The 18,660-nt window shown below is 35.0% G+C and overlaps 1 protein-coding gene and 1 non-coding gene across 2 annotated transcripts; one reads left to right on the top strand and one right to left on the bottom strand.

The window, feature by feature from the left end:
* Positions 1-3,929: 3,929 nt before the first annotated feature.
* LOC139850997 (small nucleolar RNA R71) lies at positions 3,930-4,036 on the bottom strand. Its single transcript, XR_011760364.1, has one exon. It is a non-coding gene; the product is annotated as a small nucleolar RNA R71 (small nucleolar RNA).
* Positions 3,939-6,206, top strand: LOC139849201 (uncharacterized). Its single transcript, XM_071838862.1, has 3 exons — positions 3,939-4,071; positions 5,196-5,764; positions 5,847-6,206. The coding sequence occupies exons 1-3, from the start codon at positions 3,939-3,941 to the stop codon at positions 6,204-6,206; spliced, it is 1,062 nt and encodes a 353-aa protein (XP_071694963.1).
* Positions 6,207-18,660: the final 12,454 nt, after the last annotated feature.

Below are 18,660 nucleotides of genomic sequence, written 5' to 3'. Positions count from 1 at the left end.
TGAATATCCTTTCTAAGACCAAACTATATGGAATTACATTCAAAAACTTTAAGATATGGTTTGATACATGTACTTATTGATGTAATGAAATCAAAATATCACATGTAAGTCTACTTAGATAAACACATGTGAATCAAAGATAAACCATATGAGATTATATGTCTAACACATTCTATATATGGTTTTATCAACCTATATTAATATTTATCTAAATATGCTTGCTTGAATACTTGATAAATCAAACTTAGTGTAAACACCTAGCTAAGAACATGTTAACTTAAAAGCAAAATTATAAGAGACTACACTTAAATATTCTTAGAAACAATTTTTCTTGAAATGTTCTTACTTGATTAATACAAGTTTCTTTAAGTCAATAATCTTAACTTGCTCGTAGATGGACTAAATGTCATTAACATATGTGCTTAATGCTTCCTACATCTAAAACATAATGTGACTAATCCATATAGTTATGCAAGCTGGAATTAAGGTTATAAAAAGGTGTTCTTAATATCTAGACTTCTCTTTGACTAAAATTCAAAATAGAAATCAAAGAGAAAATATTTCCCTCTATAAAATATTTAGAACACTCACCTTCTTAAATTATAAATGGTGAATAGTGTTTATGGCCACACTATATATATATATATATATATATATATATATATATATATATATATATATATATATATATATATATATATATATATATATATATATATATATATATATATATATATATATATATAATTGTGCTTTATGATAGATTTAAAGCAAAAGATGTTTGGTTACTTAATGATATGCTAACTAACACTTGATAATTAAATGCTAAAGTTTAAATTCTAATGTTAGATATGATCCAAATCTGAATGTAGCTCATTTGGTAAACATAATGAATTATAAGAAAGAAAGACTTACCCAATGTGTTGGTGTCAAGTCACTTTTATGGAGTAAGTACAAAAGAATTCAAACACTTTAAATCCATAGTACATGTCCAGATTAATACACATTTTTTGCAGCATCAAAACTAAGTAAACAGGCTAAAATGATTATATTTAAACACTTTTTAATGGTTATACAACAGATATATTTTTAGAGCTGCAGTCGAGTCGCTGAAGCACGGTTGACCGCATGTTGTCTGAAACTTAAGTATCAACCTATAAATACCAAGCCTTAGTGTGACTTGAAGACTTGAAAATCCCTCCTACTATTTATTCAAATACAGTAGAAGATCACATGACACTTCATATTCATATTTATGTTTATGTGATTAGCTAGAGGGAAATTCGACCTCGTACCCAATATAGAATCATTCAAACTCCATTCTTAATTTATTATCTTTAGTGAGTTTACATTGTAAGTTACTCTAAATATAAATAAAACTTAGGTGATTGTAAGCTACTAGCTTGGGGTGATTAAGTTAGTGGGGCATTGTTCTTGTGATAAGAACAACATCCTACTTAATAAATGATATCGCTCCATTTATATATATTTTATTTCGTGATATCTGCCTCACTTTGCTCGATTTTTGACTATCTCGAAGCCTATTTAGTGTGTTATTGAGCTAATTGGTAAATTAAGGGCTAAGGAGTTGATTTGGTGTAAAATTGACCAAATCATGGGGAAAATTGGCTAAGAAAATGACAAGTGCAGGAAACAGCTACAAAAAGCGCCGCTCCTCTATAGGAGCGCCGCTCCTGAAGGCCCAAAAGCGCCATTCCATAATGAAAAGCGGCACTATTATGCACGATTTGTCTCCATTTTTCTTCAGTGAGCAAAAGCGCAGTTACAAATGTCAAAAGCGTCGCTCCTGATCAGCCAAAAGCGTCGCTCCTCAACAAAAGCGTTGCCCCTGTTCAGAGCCAAAAGCGCCGTTCCAAAGTTAAAAGCACCGGTCCTCACCAAGCCAAAAGCGCCGCTTCTGAAGTAAAAGTGGCACCCCTGACGCTGTTTCAGCCCAGATTTTCAGCACTATAAAAGGAACGAGATTAGATCATTTTTCATATGCATCTTTGGGAGCAGCTGCTTAAGGTCCAAATTTCACACACTAAACCCTAATTTCATCATCCATTGGTGTTTAAGGGTGGATTCAAGGAAGCTAGCTCAAGATTCATCATTGTTTAGCTTAGATCTTCATCTTCTTTACATTTTGGGTTGTAATCTTCACTTAACTTTTCATATTTAGCATTGATTACTTATAATAACTTGAAGATGATGATGATTTACATTTCTATGCTAATTATTAGTTTAATTTTAGCCATGATTGGCTAAATCTCTTGTGTTTTCTTATCTATGAATCTCTAATGTTAGTGCTTACCCCAAATCAATTGATTATGGTTGTTTGAATGAATTACTTGATTATGTGTTGTTGAGTTGGCTAAAGATCCATTACTATGAGTTTGTTTTAGGCTTAACTTTGATTACATATGTTGTATAGCTCTCTTAGTGATTTGAGAAGTAAATCAATATGTGCTTCAACACCTTAGGTGATCTAGACAACTAGTTTAGGAATTGCAAGTGATTGTGTTCTTGATCTAGGTTGGTTTTCAATTGGCCTCTAGTCAACATAGTAATGCCGATTATCTTAAGTGATTTCGATAGTTGGAGGTTTTAAGTGATTTTAACCTAAGCTCAATCTCAATGACCAAATCATGCTTAACTCGATCTTAAGATATAAAGCTTATGTGAATTCGTTGAGTATCATTTGATTTGAGGTTTAGTAGTGATGCTAAACATTTAATAGTTCAACAACTAATGAGATAGCAATATAGGAAAAACGGGGCAAGCCAAGCATAGAGAGGATTAGATAAGTGAACACGTCTTAGTTAATTTGTTTTAAGTCTTATTACTTCACTACTTGATTCTTGTCACTAGTTTATTTGATAAATTTTAGGTTTGTTTAATTGTACAAGTTTTAGTTGTTAGTTGTTATCAATCGAAACCCCCCAATCAAAAAACCCTAGGACAATTGATAGTTTCAAATATCCGACTTACACCGTGTCTCTTGGGACGAACTTGATAAGAATACTTACATTAAAGTGCTATAATAACCGGGTTCTAAGTGCTCGTTAGTTGTATGTGCTTATTTGTAATATTTGAATCTTGTATAAATTTAGAGGGTAAAATATGTATTGTCACGCACGCATAACACTTTCTTGGCGCCGCTGCCGAGGATTGCGGTTAGCTTAGTTGGTTATTTAATTTAAACTTTTAATTGTTCGATCCTTTCGTAGGGTTTCACCCTTACGGAAGTTACTTTTTGCATTTTATGTTATTATTTTCGTTTGGAAAAACCGCTTGTGTTTGTGTTGTGATTGAAGGATAGGTACCTTTGGTGTATGAAAACAAGGTCTCACAAGGATCAAGAATTCACACAACCATTTTCCGATCCGGAAAGACACGTGCACGGGGTTTATAATCATAGAGAAGAAAAGGTATCAAGAAAGAATTTTGAAGCTTTGCCATTTTGTTTAGAAGAGATGGATCCAAACGGTAATCCAATTCACGATGAAGCGGGCAATCCTAATGGTTCTCCGGTTAATCAAGAATTATTAAATGATCCAAACGACACGCCAATGTGGAACGCTAGATTGGTTGCACCAACAATGATAGCACCGGCTATTACAAAACCACCAATTGAAGCAGATAATTGGAAGATCGAGGGTAACTTTTTCACGTTGATCAAGGATACATACTTTCATGGGTTGATAGATGAAAATCCGTTCGAACATATTCAACACTTTAATGATCTTTGTGATATTTACAAAACCAAAAACATCATCAATGACGCTTTTAAGCTAAGGGCATTCCCCTTCACGCTTTAAGGAGACGCAAAAGCTTGGATGCAAAATTTACCATCCGATTCCATAAGGTCTTTTCAAGAATTAACAAACGAGTTTATCAATCATTTCTTTCCACCATCAAAAGTAGAGCGGCTTAGAATGGAGATTAATGGGTTCACACAACGAGCTGATGAGAGTTTGTATGATGCATGGGTACGATTTAAGAAGCTACTAAGAGCTTGCCCACCGCATGGTTTGACGAAGAAGGAGTATATCAACACATTCTATCGAGGTTGTAATATGTTAGCGAAGCGATATCTTGATTCTTGATCCGGTGGGTTATTTATGTACAAATCACCAAATGCAGCCGAAATTTTGCTAGTATATATCTCGGTCAACACATATGAATGGGCACCTTCACCGCGAGATTTAGCATGGACGAATGTAGCACAAGTCGAGAGTGAAAATGGGCAATTGACGCTTGCAAGCTTGAACAATCAATTTCCAACATTCGGGAAAGAATTGAAGAAGATTCAACAAAAGGTAGTTGCAATGCAAGTAGGTTGTCAACGATGCGAGGGTCCACATCTCACAAAGAATTGTCCTCAAATTACTCAATGCAATCATGTTGATCTAGATGATATTCCCATGAATTCCGACGCTCATGTGAACTATGTGAGTAATCAAAAGTACCAACGGGGAGGAACATCTAACCAAAGCTACTGCAATCCTAATAAAAAACAAGTATCATTCACCAACCAAACCAATACACCACCCGGATTCACAAACTAAAACCGAAATCAAGGTTACAATAACTATAACCAAAACCGAAACAACAACTTCCAATACCAAAACCAACAACCTTACAATAACTAACCGTACAACAATCAAGCAAATTCAGATTATCAAAACAACCAAGGTTATAGTCAACCACAAAATAACCAAGGTTACAATCAACAACCTCAATAAAACAATCAACAATCCCAACCTTCGAAGAGCTTAGAAGAAATCATGCAAAAGTACATCAAGAAGGTAGAATTAACCGAAGTTTTTCTAATGACAGAGAATGAATTCTTAAAGCAACACGAAACCAACAAGCCTCATTCCAAAACCTTGAGAGTGCCGTTGGCCGACTTTCAACCCAAGTTGCCGAAAGACCACAAGGAACTTTACCTTCAAACACTCAATTCAACCCGATTAACAATTACAACACTAACCGTTAACACAATCAAAACCAACAACAAAACAACTCAAGACTAATTCCTATCAAAAGCACCAACCAAAACCCTAATAACTCAAACTAAAATGAAAATGTCAACGCCATAACCACTCGAAGCAGTTTAACCACTAAAGGGGTCGAAGATCCTCAACAACAACCCTTTATAACCCATGAACCATTACCAAGTTTTATTGAAGAGGATACCGGGGTTAGTAAGGAGAAGGGTAAAGAAAAGGTCGACTCAACCGAGGGTACTGGTAATGATGAATCGGGTAAGAAGAAAGGTGATGAGTCTTCAAGGATTACGAGACCGGTGACATATCCAAAATCTTTAAAGAAGGACAAGTTGGTGGCTCAATACAAAAAGTTTCAAGAAATGCTGAAAAATGTCTCGGTTAACCTACCAATCACTGATGTGCTTAAAGGAATGCCGAATTACGGTCGGTTCATCAAGGAGCTAATATCTCAAAGGGGTAAATATCATGACGAAACATCTTTCTTCATTGAAGAGGAGTGCAACAAGATTCTTGCAACAAGGCCAAGGATTCCTAAGAAGTTAGGAGACCCGAGAAATTTTATTTTCCCTTGTAAGTTCGGTGAATCGGAATTGTTCAATGCACTAGCCGACTTGGGTGCAAGCATTAACCTAATGCCCCATTCACTTTACGAGAGGCTTGGTCTTGGACTTCTTAAACCAACTCGAATTAGTATAAGGTTGGCCAACCATTCGTTTGATACTGCTATCGGCATCGCCGAGGACATCTTGGTTAGAATTGACACCTTGGTGTTCCCGGTCGATTTTGTTATCATAGAGATGAAGGAGGACCTTCAAGTCTCCCTCATCTTAGGTAGACCATTTTTTGGCGACCGCCGACAACATCATCTTAGTACGACGCAACCAACTTAACAATGGAGTTGGCGAAGAGCGTGTGACCATCAATATTCAGGAAGCTATGAAGCAACCGAGTAACACCGATGATGATGAGTGTTATGCCTTTGAACATATTGACCTTTATGTGCATGATGAACTTGAAAAACTTTTAAAGGTTGATACTTCGAAGTTCAACCAAACTTGTGATAATGAGATTGTGTATTTAGAGGCCGAATTTAAGGAACTAATGAATGTTATTGTGGATGATTTTCAAAGTAAAGATGAGACCATTCGGGAAGAGTCATTTGAGTCCATCCCTCATGAAGATAGATTCTGAATCAAGTCTTCATAGGAGGAGCCTCCTACTCTTGAGTTTAAAGAACTCCCCGAACATCTTGGATATGCATATCTCAAGGAAGAAAACCAACTTCCGGTGATTATCTCTTCGAAACTCACCCAAGACCAAAAGACCCGACTTGTCTCATTACTTAAGTCCCACCATAAGGCCATAGCATGAAAAATCACGGACATCCCAGGGATCAATCCATCGTATTGCACACATAAAATCCTCATGGAGGAGAACTACAAACCGGTTATCCAACGACAACGAAGATTTAACCCAAACATGAAAGAGGTTTTCAAGAAGGAAGTGATCAAACTTTTGGACGCGAGGCTTATTTATCCAATATCCGACTCGCCATGGGTGAGTCCCGTCCAAGTGGTGCCCAAAAAGGGAGGCACGGTGATCTTAAATGACCAAAATGAGCTTGTCCCAACCCGAACCATCACGGGATGGCGCGTATGCATTGACTATAGACGTCTAAATGACGCAACACGAAAAGACCATTTCCCACTCCCCTACATCGATCAAATGATTGAACGTTTGAGCGGGAGAGAATTCTATTGCTTTCTTGATAGGTTTTCGGGATACTTCCAAATCCCGATAGACCCCGAAGATCAAGAAAAGAAGACATTTACATGTCCCTATGGTACATTTGCGTATCAGAGGATGCCTTTTGGGCTATGCAATGCCCCGAGGACATTCCAATGATGTATGCTTGCTATTTTTTCGGATATGGTTGAGGATACTATGGAAGTTTTCATGGATGATTTTTCGGTATTCGGAGATTCATTCGACCATTGTCTTAAAAATCTTGATAAAATGTGTGACGACCCGAAAAAATCATCGTTGACGGCTCCGTCAACTTAGGTCCCATTACGTGGTCATAGTCCCTAAATGAAACGCATTTCATTTAGGGACTATGACCACGTAACAGGACCTAAGTTGACGGCGCCGTCAACGGCAATTTTGTCGGGTCATCACAGTTGGTATCAGAGCGTTGGTTATAGGGAACTAAGATGTGCATTAGTGTGTCTGACAGAGTTGTTAGGATGAATTAGTGAGTCTAAACTACAACTCGATAGTTAGCCATTGCATTCTGACATAAATTTGCTATAGATAGCACTTACTTGACTACTTGTGCATTTATACTTGAATGCTACTTAGGTGAATTTCTTAATTTGTACCCAACTCTCGTCATGCGAACTCGTACTCTGCCACTTTCGGGTAACACACGTAAATTCAAGATCTATACGCGTAAGGATTACGCGACTTCATTCGCTACACTAGTTTGGAAATTCTGTCTTCCCATCTTATTCACCACCGTCCCGGCTTCCTATTCACAAGTGTGGTAAAACTTTCACAATTATTACGGTTACTACTTACTACTCACTACTGATATTACACTAGTTCTCATCACTATATATCACTATTCATTACTACTACCACTACTATCGATGAGTATCGTCTATCACTACTTATCATTACTGTTGCGTACTACTCGTTACCATGATTCATTACTCTCTTTATACCTGGGATTCCACTAATCGACTTTGAACATTTTGACATGAACAATCAGTTATACATTCCCGCGGGGAAACACATTCTCAGAGATTGCACTAGCTCTATCGATTAAATACGAGTCTTGTTAAAGATGTCGTTGCACCTGGTTCATTTGCAGTCTCCACGATTACACAAACTTAACCATATGGAGAGGTGTTGGAATGGAGGTATGAACTAACGAAATATAACAACACTTGATCGACGTGGTTATATTACGATAAGTCATACCAAATTCCCAATGGCTCAAAATGATGGTGGGTAAAGAATTCAAAATCTACTTAATACCTCTAGACCTAGAAAACTTCGATGAAATTTAGTGTGGATTGGCCAGCCAAGGCAAAATCCAACGTCCCTTGTGATCTCAAAACCATTCGTATCTCTATCGAGACGGTGAACCCTTGGTCGTTGATGTGGTGAAACTATACATTTATTTATGAACGGATTTGAGTTGTTTTGTTACACGAATTGATTTATTATAAATATGGTGTTTTAATGAATTCGGGTTGATTTCACACATATATAGGCAACTAGTCCTATCCGAGTAGTTTAGTTTTATAGGTAAATCCGATTCGTTCCACAGGGAGATGGATTATTTAATGGTTTTTAATAGTCTTTGAAGTTAAACTGATTTAAAGGGTGTTTTAGATTAGGAATTTTATTTAGCATAATAATAATAAAATATAACTTAATCTTAATTTAATTTAACTAGTTATTAATTACACGATTACATGATTTATAATCATTAACTTAAAAGTGAACTAAATGAAACCATACTATTTGTGATAAAACAATTGTATTATTAAATGGTAATAAGTAAAACAATAATCTTGCATTAAAACTAAATGTTTAGGAATTTGTTTTAAACAATAAAGTACAAATCTATTTAAATTAACTAAATAATAAGTTTTGATTAATTTAAAGATGAATTAAAGATAATTATAATAATTAAACTAATTGTAAATTAATTACTTTAAAACAATAATAAAAGATTTAATTTAAACTTTGGAATTTAATTAAAATTCGTAACAGTACTAGTATAAAACGTACGCATTTCGCGTATTGATATGCGCGTTCCGTGTATATTCTGAAGACACGCGTTTCGTGTGAAAGTGTACATGATACGCGTATGTTTTATACGATGTGACAAACAGTATGTATAAAGACTGAAGTATATTGATTTATATTTTAGTTTTTTGTATAATAATACGTGGATAATAATAATAATTATTTGCAATATATAAATGGGAGTGTTCACTTAAATGTTTCACCTCTAGATCCATAGATTGTTTTAAAATTAGGCTCTATTAAAATGTTTTTATTATAAAACTTAATATTTTTCTTTCGAATATATAAAGGTTTAACTAACTAAATTAATTCTCATTTGACCTTATTTAGATAGTTTACTATTTCTCAAGTATTTAACTTGAGACCCAATCTAGTTTTGAATTTCGCCAAAACTCAAATCATAACGGTTTCCCTTTTTACAATTTCACTTTTATATAACTAATGATATTACCCAAACCACCGAACTTTATTTCTAATTTAGTTTTAATAAATTGTTCATAAGTTCGTCTAAATCACTATTAATGTTGAAGCTTAATTTATATAAATAAAATAACTTTCATTATTTGAATCTAATAAATTAAGTGACAAGGGTTAAATATCTAAATACATAATAATGGTTCTTTTAATTAGGCTCAATGTTAAAAATACTTAAGTTACATTTTAATTTTTACAAATGATAACAATCCATTTCACTAGGGGCTCTACATCTAAGCAAACACTATGGAAATTTAGCTACTCATTATACTAGGGTAAACATAAAAATACAAGTATACAAACATAATAATAACGATAAAAATTGATAACGATAATTTTAATAGAATAAACTTACGAAAATCTTCACTTTCATTAACTTCAAATGGTAGAAAATTACAATAACAACACCCTTTCACTCGCACAATAATACCCTTAATCACGAACAGTACACCCTTAATATTGAAACTATCCTAAATATTGAATCTTAAAATTAATTGGAACTGAAATAAAATTTATACGGAATACAAAGATACTAGTGAACATAAAATTGATATCTCTCTGCTCTCTATCTCTGTATGTCTACCCCCTCTGTATTCGATAGTACTCCATATTATAGTCTCTTGAGAATTAAAAAGTTGACCAATTATATGAATTTCCCTCTGTAAAGTTTGATAAAGAATAAATAGAAAATTTGAGGCGTGCATAAAAGGTTAGCTGACCCATGTGAAAAGTAAATCTGAATCTGGACAGAACATTACGCGTTTCGCGTAGGAATTCACGCGATCCGCGTAAGAGTAACAACATTACGCGTTTCGCGTAGCTTTGCACACGTTTCGCGTAGGAGTAAACGACAGTTTTCAATTTTTTTTATTCTCTGTTGATCCCTCTGTTGATTCCTTTGTGGACTTATACTATCTTGTACGATTTGTTTTAACTATTTTCTTCGGTTGATCTTTAACTTGCATATCACTCCACTTGTGTTCTTTGAATTCGAATAAACGTTTCTTGATATTTATTTGATTTAAATTCATCATTTATCGTCTTTCTTCTAACTTTACTCCCGTGTATAATTTTAGTCGCTTTCTTTGTAAAATATGAATCGAATGTCTTCGTAAACGGTAAAAGCCTATGAAATATAAATAATATTGCGTCGAAATATATGTATGTTTAAAGCAATATCAGTCGTTTATAGTAAAAGAGTTGCACCGGGCTCAACCTCTTTTCGGGCCTCAACGTTGAAAAATACCTTCGTATGGGTTGTTTTGCAATTCTAGCCCCCGTTAAGGAAGTCGAGACCGATGAAAAGCATGTCGATGATGTGCCAATTATTAGTGACTTTTTCCGAGGTATTTCCCGAAGAATTTCTGAGTCTTTAACCTCATAGGCCGTTGAATTCCAAATCGATCTTATGCCAGGAGCCGCACCCATCATACGTGCACCGTATACACTCGCTCCATCCGAAATACAAGAATTACAAAGTCAAATCCAAGAACTACTTAACCGTGGTTTTATCCAACCTAGCCATTCACCGTGGAGATCCCCAATCCTATTCGTTAAGAAGAAAAATGGATCCCTAAGAACGTGTATCGATTATCGTGAACTAAATAAATTTCTGATTGAGAACCGATATCCTCTTCCCCGTATCGATGACCTCTTGATCAATTACAAGGATCTCGTGTGTATTCCAAAATCGACCTGTAATCCGTTTATCATCAATTGTGGGTTAAGGGAGAAGATGTCTCCAAAACCTTTTTCTGAACTCGCCATGGTAGTTATAAATCCCTTTTAGTGCCGTTCAGTTTAACTAATGCTCCGGCCTTATTCATGGATCTTATGAATCGCGTATGCAAGCCTTATCTAGATAATTCCGTCATCGTATTCATCCACGAAATCCTAATATACTCCGAAGGAGAAAAGAACACGAACAACATCTTCGTCTTATGCTCGAACTCTTGAGAAAAGAACAACTCCATGTCGAGTCCTCCAAGGGTGAAAATTTTGGTTAAATGAAGTCCAAATTCTAGGCCATGTTGTGAGTGGTCAAGGTGTTAAGTCGATCTCTCGAAAATCGAAGCCATACGTAATTGGGAAACTCCCACGACTCTGACTCATATTCGTCCATTTTTGGATCTCGCCGGTTATTACCAAAGATTCATTTCTGACTTTTCCCATTTTGCTCGTCATTTAACCTCGTTAACTCAGAAAAGAAAGAAATTCATTTGGTCCGCCGAACAAGAATCGGCATTTCGAATCTTAAAGAAGAAGTTAACCACCGCACCGATCTTATCTTTTCCCGAAGGCAATGATGATTCAACGAAAGAAAGCTATTTCTTACGCTTCCCGATAATTGAAAATTTACTAACAAAACCATATGACACACGATCTCAAACTTGGAGCCGTTGTCCTTGCACTTAAATTGTGAAGACACCAACCTTATGGAACCAAAAGTACCATCTTCACCGACCAAAAAAAGTCTCCAACGCATCTTCTATCAAAAACGACTCAACATGAGACAACGACGGTAGACCGAAACATTAACCGATTATGATTGTGAACTTCGTTACCATCCAGGCAAGGCAAAAGTTGTAGCCGACGCCTTGAGCCGAAAGGAAAGAATTAAACCTCTCTGTGTCCGAACCTTAAACGTGATTATCCACACCGACCTTACTAGCGAAATTCGTGTAACACAATATGGAACTCAAATATGAAAATATTTCTAAGTGGGCACCTGAAAGGCATCCTCTCTCGACTCGAAATCAAATAAACTAAAATTCGTTATTTTGCCTGAAGAAATTTGGATACCTAATTATGGGCTCAATCAAATTTCTCATCACCACGTACCACGTTACATAACTCCGTTATTTCACTGTTGCCGTCTGATATTATCGGGACCCAAGATAACACACAATCCAAGGATACCTCTTTCTTCATTAACTTATCATCCTTATACTTCTGATAAATGGCCAACTACTACTCAAATCCAAAACATATATAACTACGTGTACTATCTCGCTTCGCACGGTTTTATCGACAAACTACAAAATGCTTGATGTGCTCACATTGAGGCGGAAACTCCTACTATCATTTTGCTCATACTTCCGTATAAGGAGATCTTATCATCCGATCTCTTAATGGAGAGAGAGACTCTTCACATTATACTAGTATTCGCCACAAGGGTGAATAGTCCTAACGAACGTTTTTCAGAAACCGATAAGAAACTTGATCCAACAAACATTTTCAGAAATTGACAAGATGGGAAAAACTTGTACAACTATACCTTATAGGAATTCTATCGTGACACGGTGTGCCATTATCAATTATCTCGATTCGAGATGCTCGTTTCACTTCTAGATTTTGGGGTGCCTTACAAGAAGCCTTGGGAACACGTTTAGACATGAGTACCACATATCATCCACAAACCGACGGACCAAGCAAACGTACGATTCAAACCTTGGAAAACATAATACTAACCTGTATTTTTATCCTTAGCCGATATCTCTTACTACGATAGTATTCATTCGAGTCTTAACGTCACACCTTTTGAAGTTTTATATGACCGGAAACGTCGTCCTGATTTGTCAAACCAAGTAAATGATAACCAATTCATCGAGCCCGAGATTTTTCATGAACGACCGAGAAAATTTATTCATTTTTAAGAAAGACCCAAAATGACCCGTAGTCGTCGAATGAACTATGCCGATGTTAGACGTAAACCTCTCGAATTCCAAGAGGGTAACCGTGTAATGTTAAAAGTCACACCTTGGAAAGGTGTAATCCGTTTAGAGGAACGTGGAAAGCTAAAACCGCGGTATATTGATCCTTTTGAAATATTCGAGCGTATTGGACCCGTTGCTTATTGTTTAAATCTTCTGACACATTTGAGTTTCGTTCATTCTACATTCCATGTATCAAACTCAAAGAAGTGTCTTGCGGAACAAGAACATGTTATTCCTTTCGAGAAGCTTACTATTAATCACAAACCTTATTTCGTAGAAGAACCTGCTGAAATCATGAACCGCGAATTCAAAGCCTTAAAACAAAGTAAAACCCCGAATGTCAAAATTCATCGGAATGCCAACAGAGAACCCGAGTTGCGTGGGGAGATTAAATGAAAAGGAAGTACACTCACTCATTCGTAACTACTACTTCCAACTAAATTTTGGGACGAAATTTCTTTTAAGGTATGGGTAATGTAACAACCCGACTTTTTCCGTTGTCATCTATGTTCGTACCTTTCATTAACTAACGTTCTTAACATTCCCGTTATTGGATTATAACATCTTCTGTTTACTCTCGCGTGTTTAAAATAATTCGTTCGGTTAATTCCCGCACCCGACTACAAACATGAGGGACTAATCTTGTCACTTGGCCAAATTGGGTCAACTAGTCACTACCACCCACCACTCACCTCTCATTTCTCTCATCTCATCTTTCTTACTTCCATTTTTCTCTCATTTCTTCAAACAAAGAACCATCATCCAAATTCAATCTAGGAAGCTAGCAATAAAATGAATTGTACTTTTGGAATCCTTGCGTCTTCCTCTACAACTTGATACTAATCTCATCTCGTTTGGGTAACTTTCTAAAAACACTATTGATATTGCTTTAAACATACATATTATTCGACGCAATATCATTTATATTTCATAGGTTTTTACCATCTACAAAGACATTCAATGAGCATTTCACGAGAAAAACAATAAAAGTAGACAAGAGCTTGCTATTCGAAGAAAACGACGATAAAACGATAGTTTTAACCAAATTTATATCAAGAAACGTTTATCCGAATGAAAGTACAAGATAATTGAAGAAAAGAGTTCAAATGGAAAGTGCCAAGTCAATTTAACGTCAACACGGGATCAACAAAGAACAAACGAAAAAGAAAAATAAAGAAAACTGCCATCAACTCATACGCGAATCGTGTAGGATTACACGAAACGCGTAGTAATTTGTTCTTACACGAATCGTGTAGCCTCTACACGAAACGCGTAATATTAGGCCGAGTTTAATCATTAGCCAGAAATGGGGCGGCTGCTTTTTGGAGATAAAAACTAATTCTTTTAGAACTGAGATACAGCAATGAAGTCACTATCACCTACTACATCTTGTAGGCTTTAAATACGGAGTACTAGTTGAATATGAAGGACACAAAAATTTATACACACATACAAATTATTGTCATTTATTACTCTGTATCATTTTCATTTTAATCTCAAGGTTCAATATTTAGGATAGTTTCAAATATTAAGGGTGTATTATTCGTGATTAAGGGTGTTATTGTACGTGTGAAAGGGGTGTTATTATTGTAATTTTCTACCGTTTGAAGTTAATGAAAGTGAAGATATTTTAGTAAGTTTACTCTGTTAAAATTATCGTTGTTATTATGTTTGCATATCCATATTTTTATGTTTACCCTAGCGTAATGAATAGCTAAATTTTCATAGTGTTTGCTTAGATGTAGAGCCCCTAGTGAAATGGATTGTTACCATTTGTAAAAGTTAAAAATGTAACTTTAGTATTTTTAATATTGAGCCTAGTTAAAAGAACCATTTTTATGTAATTAGATATTTAACCCTTGCCACTTAATTTATTAAATTTAAAATAACGAAAGTTGTTTTTATTTACATAAATTAAGCTTCAACATTAAAAATGATCTAGACGAATTTATGGATAAGTTATTAACACCAATTTAGAAATAAACTTCGGTGGTTTGGGTAATATCAATAATTATATGACAGTGAAATTGTAAAAAGGGAAACCGTTACGATTTGGGTATTGGCGAAAGTCAAAACTAGGCTAGATCTCAATTTAAATACTTAAGGAATAGTAGCTATCTAAAAAGAATCCGTTGAAAATTAGATTTTATTTAGTTAGTCTTAACCTTATATTTATTCGAAAGAAAAATATAAAGTTTATTACTAAAACATTTTAAATAGGGCGTAAACTCAAAACAATCCATGGACCTAGGGGTGACACATTTAAGTAAACACTCCCATTTATCCCATTATTATTTCTTGTAAACGTATTATTATCATTATTTACGAATTATTATTTTAAAATATAAAAACAATACATAAAAACATTTAAATCCGTAACAGACTCTTTGTCACATCGTATAAGTCATACGCGAATCGTGTATGGTATACGCGAAACGCGTATGCCTGTAAATCAAACTGTACGTTCAGAATCACACAATTCGCGTAGGTTTTAAATTATACGCAATACGCGTATAAATACGCGAAACGCGTAAGGTAATAACGCGGCTACAGTACCAGTTAGGGTAAAATTAGGGTTTTAATTATTTAATTATTTATATTTAGGTTATTACTATATAATTAATATTAGTTATTATAAAATACCTTAATACATGTTTTAACCTTATAATTAGTGTTAATTAAAAGTTTATAACTTATAATTAGTTTGTAATTAGTTAAATTACTATTCCTAATAATTTATATTAATATAATTAAAACTTGTCATTTAGTTAATTTAAATAAGTTTATATTATAATTACTCAAAACAAAATTCTAAACATATAGTTTTATTAAAAATTACTATTTTACTAATTACCATCTAGTAATATAATTAATGCATCAAAATTAGCATAATTTCATTTAGTTCCTTTTTAAGTTATTTATTGTAATCTTGTAATTTTATTTATGAAGTAAATTAGTTAAGTTATTTTCTGTTACTGTTATATTATAAATTCCTAATCCAAAACCCCCTTTAACTAAGTTTGACATCAAAGACTATTAAAAACCATTAAACACTCCATCTCCCTGTGGAACGAATCGGATTTACCAACAAACTAAACTACACGGATAGGACTAGTTGCCTATATATGTGTGAAATCAACCTGGATTCAATAAAATACTACATATACAATAAATCAATTCGTGTAACAAAACAACTCAAATTCGTTCATAAATAAAGGTTACGATCCAGCACATCAACTTTTTGGCGCCGCTGCCGGGGAGGTTGGTAGTTAAATAAATAGATAATTTTTCTGATTCGTAGTAGTAGTTGGATTTGTACGTGGACCGGGTTGTTGGATCACCAATTTTATTGGTCAATAGAAGGATCCTGCCCCTCTGCTGCATCTTTTGGCTATTCAAAACGTGGGCAAAATCAGAAGGAAAATCTGTTTGTTTAAGGGTTTTTATCATTGTTTTTATGTTATTCGATCCTCACGAGGAAATTCATTTCCAAGAAAGTTCAAAGTTTTTGAATAAATCCTTTAATTCTTTGTACAATTTCCCAAATTGTATGATCCGTTCAATCCTAAACTCGTTAAACTTAATCCGGAACCTCAAAGAATTAATAAAGGACAAAAACAACAAAAAGAAATAGGAAGTACTAGTAATTTTAAAACACCGAAAAACACTAAAAAAGAGAAACAAATAGGTAACCCTAGATAAACCTTTAGTGAAGTGATCTCATAATAGAAATTAATGTATGAACTTACGTTCCTCCAACGCTGAATTAACTCCTTCACATCCTGAACCCGAAAGAAAATTCCACGAACGCTTAAGAGCTCAAGAAGTAGAATCTCTTGCTATAAATTTAGAGTCACTTTCCTTAGAATCCGACTCTGAACCAATAATTCAACCAATCATAGAGCCGATTATTAAAGAAGAAGAAGAAATGGCTGATACAAATCAAACGATGGAAGCATTAATGAAGGCCACAAGAAAAGGTCAAGGCCACGCAATCATCCAACCCACGATGAGTGATGGCTTTGAAATAAAAGGTCAATTTTTACACATGGTAACTAATACATGTCAATTCGGTGGAGCCCCAAATGAGGATGCTAACGAGCATCTTCGTAAGTTTGTAAGCATTTGCAAGCTTTTCAAAATCAAAGATGTCACCGATGAAGTTGCATGTTTAAAAATCTTTCCATGGTCCTTAAAAGATGATGCAAGAGATTGGCTAGACTCATTACCAGAAGGTTATATTGAAAACTGGAATGATATGATGGATAAATTTTTGTCAGAATTCTTTCCTGCTTCAAAAGCAGCAAAATTACAAAGTGACATAAATCACTTTAAACAAAAGCCTAATGAAACTCTTTATGAAGCTTGGACCCGATTCAATAAAATGCTTCGAATATGTCCTCAACACGGGTTGAATACATTCCAAAAGGTCCAGATATTCTATAAAGGAGTCAATGTGGCAACTAGAAAAGATATAGATGTTGCAGCCGGAGGTTCGATCATGAAGAAAACACCTGAAGACGCTCACACAATCATTGCTGATTTAGCTTCCCATTCCCATAATTGGCATCAAGAAATAGAATTCTCTAGATCATCAAATGTTGCTAGTATTGAAAGCAATGATGAAATTGCTTCTTTAAAAGTTCAAATAGCAAATCAAGCAAGGCAAATCGAGAAAGTAACCAAGGAAATGCATGCTATCAGAGTAGGATGTGAACTATGCCAAGGTCCCCATCTTACTAGAGATTGTGATCAAAGTACAATGGAAGAACAAGCAAATTTCTTAGGTTACTTACGAAAAGGTGAAATGAACTTCAGTGATTTTCCAGCTATAGAAGCAAACAACCTAAAATATCTTCCTATAAACAGCTATCAAGTAGGAGGACCTTCAGGATCAAATAATAATAACTATCAAGGAGGAAATCCAGGTTACCAAAATAACCGGAATTTCCCAAATCAAAATCAAAGAAATCCGCCACCAGGTTATAATAACCAAAATCAACCTCAACGAAATTATCAAAATAATTTCCAACACAATCAGCCACAACCACTAGCACTTATGCAACCACAACCATTAGCAATTATGCAACCTCAACCTGAGAGGAAATCTGGTTTAGAAGATCTCTTAAGAGATTTTATGGTTAAGCACGAGCAAAATGCAGAGCTCCAAACTCAGCAAATCCGAAATCAACAAGCCACAATACAAAACTTAGAAAGGAATGTTGGAAGGATATCACAGTTACTATCAGAGAGACCACCAGGTACTCTCCCCTCAAATACTCAAGTGAATCCCAACAACCCCCAAACAAGGAACGAGAATGTAAATGCTATAACTACTAGAAGTGGTTTAACTACTAAACCGGAGACTCTTAAGTCCCCGGAAGTTCCTTTATGTCCTTCTGTTTTACAAATACCGGTTGATAATGAGCAAGTTGATAAAGATCAAGAGAAAGATGATCCACCTGAGGTCATACCAAAGAAAAGTGAAGAACCACCAGTAAAGGTGCATAAGGAACCTATTCCTTACCCAAAAGCATTAAAGAAGGACAGACTCGCAAGGCGATATGAGAAATTTGCGGACATGATTAAGCAAATTAGCATTAACATGCCACTCGCGGAGGTTCTTAGGGATA

This window comes from Rutidosis leptorrhynchoides, chromosome 5, assembly GCF_046630445.1.
Source record: "Rutidosis leptorrhynchoides isolate AG116_Rl617_1_P2 chromosome 5, CSIRO_AGI_Rlap_v1, whole genome shotgun sequence".
NCBI classification, from domain to species: domain Eukaryota; kingdom Viridiplantae; phylum Streptophyta; class Magnoliopsida; order Asterales; family Asteraceae; genus Rutidosis; species Rutidosis leptorrhynchoides.
Note: the sequence above shows the minus strand (reverse complement) of the source record. Positions and strands in the feature narration are given on the sequence as shown.

Coding starts and splice junctions, on each gene's coding strand:
- LOC139849201 (XM_071838862.1), top strand. CDS start 3,939: ATGGAGATTAATGGGTTCACACAACGAGCTGATGAGAGTTTGTATGAT. Junction 4,072..5,195: donor TATCAACACATTCTATCGAG/GTTGTAATATGT, acceptor GTTTTATTGAAG/AGGATACCGGGGTTAGTAAG. Junction 5,765..5,846: donor GCATCGCCGAGGACATCTTG/GTTAGAATTGAC, acceptor CCCTCATCTTAG/GTAGACCATTTTTTGGCGAC.